General features: G+C 50.6%; 1 protein-coding gene across 1 annotated transcript in view; it reads right to left on the bottom strand.

Annotated features, from left to right (window-relative positions):
* Positions 1 to 12,515, bottom strand: part of LOC146857297 (uromodulin-like) — a 51,874-nt gene extending 39,359 nt beyond the window's left edge. Inside the window, exons 1-2 of the mRNA XM_085646817.1 lie at positions 12,341 to 12,515; positions 568 to 585 (exon numbers count right to left, since the gene is read on the bottom strand). Coding sequence (XP_085502943.1) covers positions 568 to 585; positions 12,341 to 12,389 — 67 coding nt within the window. The 5' untranslated portion in view covers positions 12,390 to 12,515. The remainder of the gene's footprint in view (positions 1 to 567; positions 586 to 12,340) is intronic.
* Between the last annotated feature and the right edge of the window lie 558 nt (positions 12,516 to 13,073).

Below are 13,073 nucleotides of genomic sequence, written 5' to 3'. Positions count from 1 at the left end.
AAAAATGACTAATGCATGCGGCCCACGCTATTCTTATAGCTTTGGGTGGCAGGTATATGTGATTTTAACGTATATTCATTTATTAAACAATTGTAGTGTTCCTCAGAAAATTATACAAACAGCGCCACCAAGTGGCAGACAGTTATAAGAGCCGGTGTTGACAATAAAGTGGGGGTGCTAAGCACCGGAAACCACCTGCTCAAATTAATCACTGATGGTTGCATATATGTGTGCACAGTAGTACTGTCCCTGTTCATTTGTGTGTGTAGCTGTGTGCGCCGGCACATATATTTGTCTGTACTCATGTGCATTTGACTGTATCTTTTAAATGTTCATTAGAATGTAAATGGTGATGCTTACTTTCTTGGCTTTTTTGAGCATATGAACATCATACAGTTCATCAAGCTGAAAATTCACTTTTGGAACTTCAACATTTATTTTTAGATAACCAAATGTCAGACTTTATTCTAATGTCACAAGACATACTCCTTATTTGCCCCATCTTCCCTAGTTTCAACTTTCTCGAAATTTATAGTGGAGGAAATTAACACAAGGTGCAGAACTTACCAAAGCAGTAGGCCGCACCTGGAGAGAAGAGAGAGAGAGAGAGAGAGAGAGGTCAGAAGTCAGAGTTCAAAGCCCAGACCACAAAACATTTTTGACTGTTGCTGGTTACTCATGTCTTTGGTGATAAGTTAAAGCATTGCTTGCTCCAGAGACCTTTCACCAATGTAGCATGGAAACAAGATTCTGGAGATAGTAATATGTGATGAGAATGTGCACATTTGTTGTTGTGATGTGTTCTGTTGTTTTGTGCATTAATGTGTTTTTGTGGGGCATTTTTGCAATGCAATTTTGTTGTGTTGGAATGCTGTTGTTGTGCCGTCTTTAGTCTTTATTATTTTCTTGTGATATGCCATGATATAATTTAATTTGTGTTCCTGACTTTATTAATATCAACAAACACTTCTATATTTCCAGTACAAGCAGCACATTCATTGAAAGATTATTTTACAAGCAACCACTTACTAATCGCTACTTTCTGAGGTGGTAAAATAGCACTGTTACAGCTCTTCAACTACTTAAGACACCAGTCAGACCATAGGTGCAGCAGACACTGTCTTAATTTAGCACTCACATTGCTTGCATTATGTGATACAGACTCAAGCCTTGTAGCTAGGTTCTCCACCGTTGGCACAACCACGGTTTGTGACAGACACACTGTGACCAGAGGGCGGGGGTGGTGCATGATAGCTTCCACTGCTCATTCCTGGGTGGGGCAGATTGTAAAGACTGACACTTTTCTCTTCCTGGAGAGTTCTCTAACAGCTCCTTTTCACAGACATGTGCAGGGTTGAAATACTTAGATCAATCTCAAAAGCCTTAATGCATGGAAAGACAGTGCAAGGAGCATGCCACACAAGGACAATGGGCAAGAGTGGGGAGCTTGAGACACATTGACAGGGTGAGGAGTTTGGAACTTTAGACACATGGACAGGGTGAGGAGCTTCTGACACATGTACAAGGTGAGGCGCTTCAGCCACATGTACAGGGTGATGAGTTGCAGACACATGGACAGGGCGAGGAGCTTCAGATGCATGGACAGACTGGGGAGCTTCACTCACATGGACAGAGTGAGGAGCTTCGAACTTTAGACTCATGGACAGGGTGAGGGACTTCTGACAAATGGACAGCGCGAGGAGCTTCTGACACATGGACAGGGTGAGGAACTTCAGACACATAGACAGAGTGAGGACCTTTAGTCACATGGACAGGGTAAGGAGCTTGGAACTTTAGACACATGGACAGGGTGAGGCGCTTCAGACTCATAGACAGAGTGAGGTCCTTCAGTCACATCGACAGGATGAGGAGCTTCAGACACATGGACAGAGTGAGGAGCATGGGACTTTAGACACATTGGCAGGGTGAGGAGATTCTCACACATTTACAGGGTTATGAGCTTCAGACACATGGACAGGGTGAGGAGCTTCAGACACATGGACAGGGTGAGGAGCTTCAGAAACATGGACAGAGCGTGGAACTTGGTACTTTAGATACATGGACAGGGTAAGGAGCTTCGAATACATGGACAGGGTGAGGAGCTTTGGTCACATGGACAGGATGAGGAGCTTCAGACACATGGACAGGGTGGGGAGCTTCGGACGCATGAACAGAGTGAGGAGCTTCAATCACATGGACAGAGTGAGGAGCTTCGAACGTTAGACACATGGACAGGGTGAGGGACTTCTGACACATGGACAGGATGAGGGACTTCTGACACATGGAACGGGTGATGAGCTTCAGACACATGGACAGGGTGAGGAGCTTCAGATGCATGGACAGAGTGGGGAGCTTCACTCACATGGACAGAGTGAGGAGCTTTGAACTTTATACTCATGGACAGGGTGAGGGACTTCTGACACATGGACAGCGTGAGGAGCTTCTGAGACATTTACAGGGTGAGGAACTTCAGACACATGGACAGAGTGAGGACCTTTGGTCACATGGACAGGGTAAGGAGCTTGGAACTTTAGACACATGGACAGGGTGAGGCGCTTCAGACTCATAGACAGAGTGAGGACCTTCAGTCACATCGACAGGATGAGGAGCTTCAGACACATGGACAGAGTGAGGAGCATGGGACGTTAGACACATTGGCAGGGTGAGGAGATTCTCACACATGTACAGGGTTATGAGCTTCAGACACATGGACAGGGTGAGGAGCTTCAGACACATGGACAGGGTGAGGAGCTTCAGAAACATGGACAGAGCGAGGAGCTTGGAACTTTAGACACATGGACAGGGTAAGGAGCTTCGGATACATGGACAGGGTGAGGAGCTTTGGTCACATGGACAGGATGAGGAGCTTCAGACACATGGACAGGATGAAGAGCTTCAGACACATGGACAGGGTGAGGAGCGCCTGACACATGGACAGAGTGAGGAGATTAAAACTTTAGACACATGGACAGGGTGAGGTGCTTCAGTCAAATGGACAGAGTGAGGGGCTTGGAACTTTAGGCACATGGACGGGTGAGAAGCGTCTGCCACAGGAACAGAGTGAGAGGCTTGGATCTTTAGACACATGGCCAGGGTGTGGAGCATCTGACACACGGTGAGGAGCTTCAGACACATGGACAGGGTGCTTCAGACACAGGGACAGGGTGAGGAGGTTTCAGACAGATGGACAGGGTGAGGAGCTAGGAACTTTAGACACATGGACAGGATGTGGAGCGTCTGTCACATGGACAGGGTGAGGAGCTTCAGACACATGGACAGGGTGAGGAGCTTGGATCTTTAGACACTTGGCCAGGGTGTGGAGCGTCTGACACAGGAGGGGGGGGACTTCAGACACCTGGACAGGGTAAGGAGCTTCAGACACATGAACAGTGTGAGGACCTTCAGACACATGGACTTGGGACCTTCAGACACATGGGCAGGGTGAGGATCTTCAGACACATGGACAGGGTGAGGAGCTTGGAACTTTAGACACATGGACAGGGTGAGGAGCTTCTAACACATGTATAAGGTGAGGCGCTTCAGCCACATGTACAGGGTGATGAGCTTCAGACACATGGACAGAGTGAGGAGCTTCAGATGCATGGACAGAGTGAGGAGCTTCACTCAGATGGACAGAGTGAGGAGATTCGAACTTTAGACACATGGAAAGGGTGAGGGACTTCTGACACATCTACAGGGTGAGGCGGTTCTGACACATGGACAGGGCGATGAGCTTCAGACACATGGACAGGGTGAGGAGCTTCAGATGTATGGACAGAGTGGGGAGCTTCACTCACATGGACAGAGTGAGGGGCTTCAAACTTTAGACATATGGACAGGATGAGGGACTTCTGACACATGGACAGTGTGAGGAGCTTCTGACACATGGACAGGGTGAGGAACTTCAGACACATGGACAGAGTAAGGACCTTTGATCACATGGACAGGGTACGGAGCTTGGAACTTTAGACACATGGACAGGGTGATGCGCTTCAGACACATAGACAGAGTGAGGACCTTCAGTCACGTCGACAGGATGAGGAGCTTCAGACACATGGACAGAGTGAGGAGCATGGGACTTTAGGCACATTGGCAGGGTGAGGAGATTCTCACACATGTACAGGGTTATGAGCTTCAGACACATGGACAGGGTGAGGAGCTTCAGACACAAGGACAGAGCAAGGAGCTTGGAACCTTAGACACATGGACTGGGTGAGGAGCTTCCGATACATGGACAGGGTGAGGAGCTTTGGTTCCATGGACAGGATGAGGAGCTTTAGACACATGGACAGGGTGAGGAGCTCCAGACGCATGGACAGAGTGAGGAGCTTGGAACTTTAGACACATGGACAGAGTGGAAGCGTCTGACACATGGACAGAGTGAGGAGCTTGAAACTTTAGACACATGGACAGGGTGAAGTGCTTCAGTCACGTGGACAGAGTGAGGGGCTTGGAACTTTAGGCACATGGACGGGGTGAGGAGCACCTGCCACAGGGACAAAGTGAGGAGCTTGGAACTTTAGACTCATGGACAGGATGAGGAGCATCTGACACATGGACAGAGTGAGGGGCTTGGAACTTTAGACACATGGACAGGGTGACAAGCTTCAGATACATAGACAGGGTGAGGAGCTTCAGACACATGGACAGAGTGAGCAGCTTGGAACTAAAGATACATGGGCAGGGTGAGGAGCGTATGGCACATGGGCAGGATGAGGAGCTTCAACACATAGACAGAGTGAGGGTCTTGAAACTTTAGACACATGGACAGGGTGAGGAGCTTCAGGTACATGGACAGGGTGAGGAGCTTCTGGCACATGCACAGAGTGAGGAGCTTGGAACTTTAGACACATGGGCAGGGTGAGGAGCTTCTGACACATGGACAGGGTGCGGACCTTCAGACTCATGGACAGGGTGAGGATCTTCAGACGCATGGAAAGGGTGAGGAGCTTAGAACTTAAGACACATGGACAGGGTGAGGAGCGTCTGACACATGGATAGGGTGAGGAACTTCAGACACATGGACAGAGTGAGGGGCTTGAAACTTTAGACACAGGGACAGGGTAAGGAGCTTCGGATACATGGACAGGGTGAGGGGCTTCAAACTTTAGACACATGGACAGGATGAGGGACTTCTGACACATGGACAGTGTGAGGAGCTTCTGACACATGGACAGGGTGAGGAACTTCAGACACATGGACAGAGTAAGGACCTTTGATCACATGGACAGGGTACACATGGACAGGGTGATGCGCTTCAGACACATAGACAGAGTGAGGACCTTCAGTCACATCGACAGGATGAGGAGCTTCAGACACATGGACAGAGTGAGGAGCATAGGGACTTTAGGCACATTGACAGGGTGAGGAGATTCTCACACATGTACAGGGTTATGAGCTTCAGACACATGGACAGGGTGAGGAGCTTCAGACACAAGGACAGAGAAAGGAGCTTGGAACCTTAGACACATGGACAGGGTGAGGAGCTTCCGATACATGGACAGGGTGAGGAGCTTTGGTTACATGGACAGGATGAGGAGCTTTAGACACATGGACAGGGTGAGGAGCTCCAGACGCATGGACAGAGTGAGGAGCTTAGAACTTTAGACACATGGACAGAGTGGAAGCGTCTGACACATGGACAGAGTGAGGAGCTTGAAACTTTAGACACATGGACAGGGTGAGGTGCTTCAGTCACGTGGACAGAGTGAGGGGCTTGGAACTTTAGGCACATGGACGGGGTGAGGAGCGTCTGCCACAGGGACAAAGTGAGGAGCTTGGAACTTTAGACTCATGGACAGGATGAGGAGCATCTGACACATGGACAGAGTGAGGGGCTTGGAACTTTAGACACATGGACAGGGTGACAAGCTTCAGATACATAGACAGGGTGAGGAGCTTCAGACTCATGGACAGAGTGAGCAGCTTGGAACTAAAGATACATAGGCAGGGTGAGGAGCGTCTGGCACATGGGCAGGATGAGGAGCTTCAACACATAGACAGAGTGAGGGTCTTGAAACTTTAGACACATGGACAGGGTGAGGAGCTTCAGGTACATGGACAGGGTGAGGAGCTTCTGGCACATGGACAGAGTGAGGAGCTTGGAACTTTAGACACATGGGCAGGGTGAGGAGCTTCTGACACATGGACAGGGTGCGGACCTTCAGACTCATGGACAGGGTGAGGATCTTCAGACGCATGGAAAGGGTGAGGAGCTTAGAACTTAAGACACATGGACAGGGTGAGGAGCGTCTGACACATGGATAGGTTGAGGAGCTTCAGACACATGGACAGAGTGAGGGGCTTGAAACTTTAGACACAGGGACAGGGTAAGGAGCTTCGGATACATGGACAGGGTGAGGAGCTTTGGTCACATGGACAGAGTGAGGAGCTTCACACACATGGACAGAGTGAGGAGCTTCGAACTTTAGACACATGGACAGGGTGAGGGACTTCTGACACATGTACAGTGTGAGGCACTTCTGACACATAGACAGGGTGATGAGCTTCAGACACATGGACAGAGTGAGGACCTTTGGTCACATGGACAGGGTAAGGAGCTTGGAACTTTAGACACATGGACAGGGTGAGGCGCTTCAGACACATAGACAGAGTGAGGACCTTCAGTCACATCGACAGGATGAGGAGCTTCAGACACATGGACAGAGTGAGGAGCATGGGACTTTAGACACATTGGCAGGTTGAGGAGATTCTCACAGATGTACAGGGTTATGAGCTTCAGACACATGGACAGGGTGAGGAGCTTCAGACACATGGACAGGGTGAGGAGCTTCAGAAACATGGACAGAGCGAGGAGCTTGGAACTTTAGACACATGGACAGGCTAAGGAGCTTCGGATACATGGACAGGGTGAGGAGCTTTGGTCACATGGAGAGGATGAGGAGCTTCAGACACATGGACAGGGTGAGGAGCTCCAGACGCATGGACAGAGTGAGGAGCTTGAAACTTTAGACACATGGACAGGGTGAGGTGCTTCAGTCAAATGGACAGAGTGAGGGGCTTGGAACTTTAGGCACATGGACAGGGTGAGAAGCATCTGCCACAGGGACAGAGTGAGGGTCTTGAAACTTTAGACACATGGACAGGGTGAGGAGCTTCAGGCACATGGACAGGGTGAGGAGCTTCTGGCACATGGACAGAGTGAGGAGCTTGGAACTTTAGACACATGGGCAGGGTGAGGAGCTTCTGACACATGGACAGGGTGCGGACCTTCAGACTCATGGACAGGGTGAGGAGCTTCAGATGCATGGAAAGGGTGAGGAGCTTAGAACTTTAGACACATGGACAGGGTGAGGAGCGTCTGACACATGGATAGGGTGAGGAGCTTCAGACACATGGACAGAGTGAGGGGTTTGAAACTTTAGACACAGGGACAGGGTAAGGAGCTTCGGATACATGGACAGGGTGAGAAGCTTTGGTCACATGGACAGGATGAGGAGCTTCAAACACATGGACAGGGTGAGGAGCTTCAGACGCATGAACAGAGTGAAGAGCTTCACTCACATGGACAGAGTGAGGAGCTTCGAACTTTAGACACATGGACAGGGTGAGGGACTTCTGACACATGTACAGGGTGAGGCACTTCTGACACATGGACAGGGTGATGAGCTTCAGACACATGGACAGGGTGCGGAGCTTCAGATGCATGGACAGGGTAAGGAGCTTCGGATACATGGACAGGGTGAGGAGCTTTGGTCACATGGACAGGATGAGGAGCTTCAGACACATTGACAGGGTGAGGAGCTTTGGACGCATGGACAGAGTGGGGAGCTTCACTCACATGGACAGAGTGAGGAGCTTCGAACTTTAGACTCATGGACAGGGTGAGGGACTTCTGACACATGGACAGTGTGAGGAGCTTCTGAGACATGGACAGGGTGAGGAACTTCAGACACATGGACAGAGTGATGACCTTTGGTCACATGGACAGGGTAAGGAGCTTGGAACTTTAGACACATGGACAGGGTGAGGCTCTTCAGACACATAGACATAGTGAGGACCTTCAGTCACATCGACAGGATGAGGAGCTTCAGACACATGGACAGAGTGAGGAGCATGGGACTTTAGACACATTGGCAGGGTGAGGAGATTCTCACACATGTACAGGGTTATGAGCTTCAGACACATGGACAGGGTGAGGAGCTTCAGACACATGGACAGGGTGAGGAGCTTCAGAAACATGGACAGAGCGAGGAGCTTGGAACTTTAGACACATGGACAGGGTAAGGAGCTTCGGATACATGGACAGGGTGAGGAGCTTTGGTCACATGGACAGGATGAGGAGCTTCAGCCACATGGACAGGGTGAGGAGCTCCAGACGTATGGACAGAGTGAGGAGCTTGGAACTTTAGACACATGGACAGAGTGGAAGCGCCTGACACATGGACAGAGTGAGGAGCTTGAAACTTTAGACACATGGACAGGGTGAGGTGCTTCAGTCAAATGGACAGAGTGAGGGGCATGGAACTTTAGGCACATGGACAGGGTGAGAAGCATCTGCCACAGGGACAGAGTGAGGGGCTTGGACACATGGCCAGGGTGTGGAGCGTATGACACACGGTGAGGAGCTTCAGACACATGGACAGGGTGAGGAGCTTCAGACACATGGACAGGGTGCTTCAGACACATGGACAGGTTTAGGAGGTTTCAGACAGATGGACAGGGTGAGGAGCTAGGAACTTTAGACACATGGACAGGGTGTGGAGCGTCTGTCACATGGACAGGGTGAGGAGCTTCAGACACATGGACAGGGTGCGGAGCTTGGAACTTTAGACACTTGGCCAGGGTGTGGAGCGTCTGACACAGGGGGGGGGGGGAACTTCAGACACATGGACAGAGTAAGGAGCTTCAGACACATGGACAGGGTGAGGACCTTCAGACACATGGACAGTCTGAGGTGCTTGGAACTTTAGACACATGGACAGGGTGAGGAGCTTCTAACACATGTATAAGGTGAGGCGCTTCAGCCACATGTACATGGTGATGAGCTTCAGACACATGGACAGAGTGAGGAGCTTCAGATGCATGGACAGAGTGAGGAGCTTCACTCAGATGGACAGAGCGAGGCGATTCGAACTGTAGACACATGGAAAGGGTGAGGGACTTCTGACACATGTACAGGGTGAGGCGCTTCTGACACAAGGACAGGGTGATGAGCTTCACTCACATGGACAGAGTGAGGGGCTTCAAACTTTAGACACATGGACAGGGTGAGGGACTTCTGACACATGGACAGTGTGAGGAGCTTCTGACACATGGACAGGGTGAGGAACTTCAGACACATGGACAGAGTAAGGACCTTTGGTCACATGGACAGGGTAAGGAGCTTGGAACTTTAGACACATGGACAGGGTGATGCGCTTCAGACACATAGACAGAGTGAGGACCTTCAGTCACATCGACAGGATGAGGAGCTTCCGACACATGGACAGAGTGAGGAGCATGGGAATTTAGGCACATTGGCAGGGTGAGGAGATTCTCACACATGTACAGGGTTACGAGCTTCAGACACATGGACAGGGTGGGGAGCTTCAGACACATGGACAGAGCAAGGAGCTTGGAACTTTAGACACGTGGACAGGATGAGGAGCTGCCGATACATGGACAGGGTGAGGAGCTTTGGTTACATGGACAGGATGAGGAGCTTCAGACACATGGACAGGGTGAGGAGCTCCAGACGCATGGACAGAGTGAGGAGCTTGGAACTTTAGACACATGGACAGAGTGGAAGCGTCTGATACATGGACAGAGTGAGGAGCTTGAAACTTTAGACACATGGACAGGGTGAGGTGCTTCAGTCACGTGGACAGAGTGAGGGGCTTGGAACTTTAGGCACATGGACAGGGTGAGAAGCTTCAGATACATATACAGGGTGAGGAGCTTCAGACCCATGGACAGAGTGAGCAGCTTGGAACTAAAGATACATGGGCAGGGTGAGGACCTTCTGGCACATGGACAGGATGAGGAGCTTCAACACATGGACAGAGTGAGGGTCTTGAAACTTTAGACACATGGACAGGGTGAGGAGCTTCAGGCACATGGACAGGGTGAGGAGCTTCTGGCACATGGACAGAGTGAGGGGATTAGAACTTTAGACACATGGGCAGGGTGAGGAGCTTCTGACACATGGACAGGGTGCGGACCTTCAGACTCATGGACAGGGTGAGAAGCTTCAGACGCATGGAAAGGGTGAGGAGCTTAGAACTTTAGACACATGGACAGGCTGAGGAGCGTCTGACACATGAATAGGGTGAGGAGCTTCAGACCCATGGACAGAGTGAGGGGCTTGAAACTTTAGACACAGGGACAGAGTGAGGAGCTTCAGGCACATGGAGAGTGAGGGGCTTGGAACTTTAGACACATGGACAGGGTGAGGAGCTTCTGACACATGGACAGGGTGAGGAGCTTCAGTCACATGGACAGGATGAGGAGCTTGGAACTTTAGACACATGGCCAGGTTGTGGAGTGTATGACACAAGGACAAAGTGAGGAGCTTCAGACACATGGACAGAGTGAGGGGCTTGGAACATTAGACACATGGCCAGGGTATGGAGCGTCTGACACAGGGTGAGGAGCTTCAGACACATGGACAGGGTGAGGAGCTAGGAACTTTAGACACATGGACAGGGTGTGGAGCGTCTGACAGATGGACAGGGTGAGGAGCTTAAGACACATGGACAGGGTGAGGAGCTTGGTACTTTGGACACTTGGCCAAGGTGTGGAGTGTCTGACACAAGGACAGAGAGAGGAGCTTCAGACACATTGACAGAGTGAGGCGCTTGGAACTTTAGACACATGGCCATGGTGTGGAGCGTCTGACACGGGACGAGCTTCAGACACATGGATAGGGTAAGGAGCTTCAGACACATGGACAAGGTGAGGACCTTCAGACACATGGACTTGGGACCTTCAGACACATGGACAGGGCGAGGACCTTCAGACGCATGGACAGGGTGAGGAGCTTGGAACTTTAGACACATAGCCGCGGTGTGGAGCGTCTGTCACATGGACAGGGTGAGGAGCTTCAGAAACATGGACAGGGTAAGGAGCTTCTACACATGGACAGGGTGAGGACCTTCAGACACATGGACAGGGTGAGGACCTTATGACACATGACCTGGTGGAGTTTTGGATTTGGGGCATATGGATAGACAGTGTTAGAATCTCAGTTAGGTACATAGTACGAGGAGCTTATTACTCAGCTTGAGGAACATGCAACACATGGAGAGAGCGTGAGGTGCTGGGGTTCATGGATACTGTGCGTGTCTTGGGCCACACGACACGAAAGGGTGAGGAGCTTAGCGCACAGAGACAGAGTGAGGAGCTTATGACACATGAAAGAGTGAGGCTCTTTGAACGTATGGACGCAGGGGCGGACTGGGATACAAAAGGAGCCCGGGCACCAAAATAACAATGTGCCCCATTAGCGAATTAGAAAGCTAAAAAAGGTCCAAGTGTGCAAATTTGGGCAGATTTGAAGACACGCTGTATAAGTGTATTAAAAGGTATGGGAGATTGCATGGATCTGAGATTGCTGCAGGCAATGTTTAGAGTGGTGGTAGCTGAGACCACATGGATAGCCAGCGTGAGGGCTTGTGACAAATTGGCAGATAGAAAGTTGGACTTGGTTGGTGTACAGGGATAATATGTGCGGAGCTTGTTGCTGCCCCAGGAAGTTTAGGTCACGTGGACTGATAGCATGAAGGTCATTGGAGGGCATGGATTAATAGCGTGCAGTGAGTTTGTTTGGGAAACATGGCTAGATGGCGCGAGACGCTGCGGGTATGTTGACAGTGCACTGTTGCTAGGAGCAGACGGAGAGAAGGTGTGAAGTATCTTTCAGAGCCATTGTAGACTTCAACCTCCAGATTTACCTATAAATAAATCCAGGATTTATAAAGCGCAGCAATTCACCCGGGAGGGACTCAATGCGCTCCATTTTGGGCCTGGGTAGATTAAGTGATGCCCAGAATCACAGGATGTTGGCGCCGAGATTCGAACCTGGTTCCTGCCGGCTCCGACGTCAGCTTCTCAGCCCGTTACTCCACATCCTGATCTCTATCTTGTAACACAGGAGCCTAGAAATATTGCTATGTCTGTGTGCAACTCCCAACTCGCCCTTCGTTGCTACTCACCCCACCTGCCTTCTCAGCTTCCTACCACACCACACCATACATGCCCCTCGCGCGCTTAAACACAATGACGCCGCTTCAGTTCTGTTGGCTTAATGTCAAAATTGATGTCAGCGCTTTGAAGCCGCCCCGGCATACATAAACACTATTCCAACAATTTATGTGAAAAACACAGTACAGCATCTCACCTGCTCCTCCGAGGAGGGCCGCCAGCAGTATTCCCAGCAGAGGAGTCATCGAGGTCTGCTCGCATCCCAAGTTCTGGAAGAGTCGCAGACACTGTCAGGAAAGAGCTGGGGTTCACCCCCGCGCGCCGCTGCCTAGAGTCCTCTCAGGCTGGCCATGGACCTCCCTGACTGAGCGTCTCCTGGTGACTGACGCCTTTAGCAGAGCGCGCACCTGTTTAGCGAGATTCCTGCACTTCACCAGTGACAGCTCCACCCACCGGTTCTACAGCTCCAGTGGCCCCCGGGGCCCTCTCATACCTGGCCCTTCCTTCCCTACAACCTGTTTTTATTACATTTAAACCTGCTCCTAATCATTCGTTTTTGCTCTCTGTATCTGTATTTGATCCTGTCTATGTTTTTTTTGTTCTTTACGAAATTGACAACGCGGCCTTTATTTTTATTCTTTTTAATAGAAAGGTAACAAATGCATCGATGTATTCCCACATAACGCTGAAAGTTGTCACAGCAGGAGGGCATTCCTCACACATTTGGCGCCCCTTCGCACTCGTTCATGGCGGCGTCACGCCCCTTCCCCAGCAGCACACCTTCTGTGACCGGACCCTCTCCCACGGAGCGCCAGGCCCTTTAGACCTCTACCTTCACATCCTGGACAAACACGTTCTCAAACCTGCCCCGCACGCAGCCACTCGAAACGCGACCTAGTGACCACACCGTCATCCGCTTCAGTCAACAC

Source organism: Triturus cristatus, chromosome 3_2 (genome assembly GCF_964204655.1).
Source record: "Triturus cristatus chromosome 3_2, aTriCri1.1, whole genome shotgun sequence".
Taxonomy (NCBI): Eukaryota; Metazoa; Chordata; class Amphibia; order Caudata; family Salamandridae; genus Triturus; species Triturus cristatus.
The sequence above is the reverse complement of the archived record's forward strand: the minus strand, read 5'-3'. Positions and strand labels throughout refer to the sequence as shown.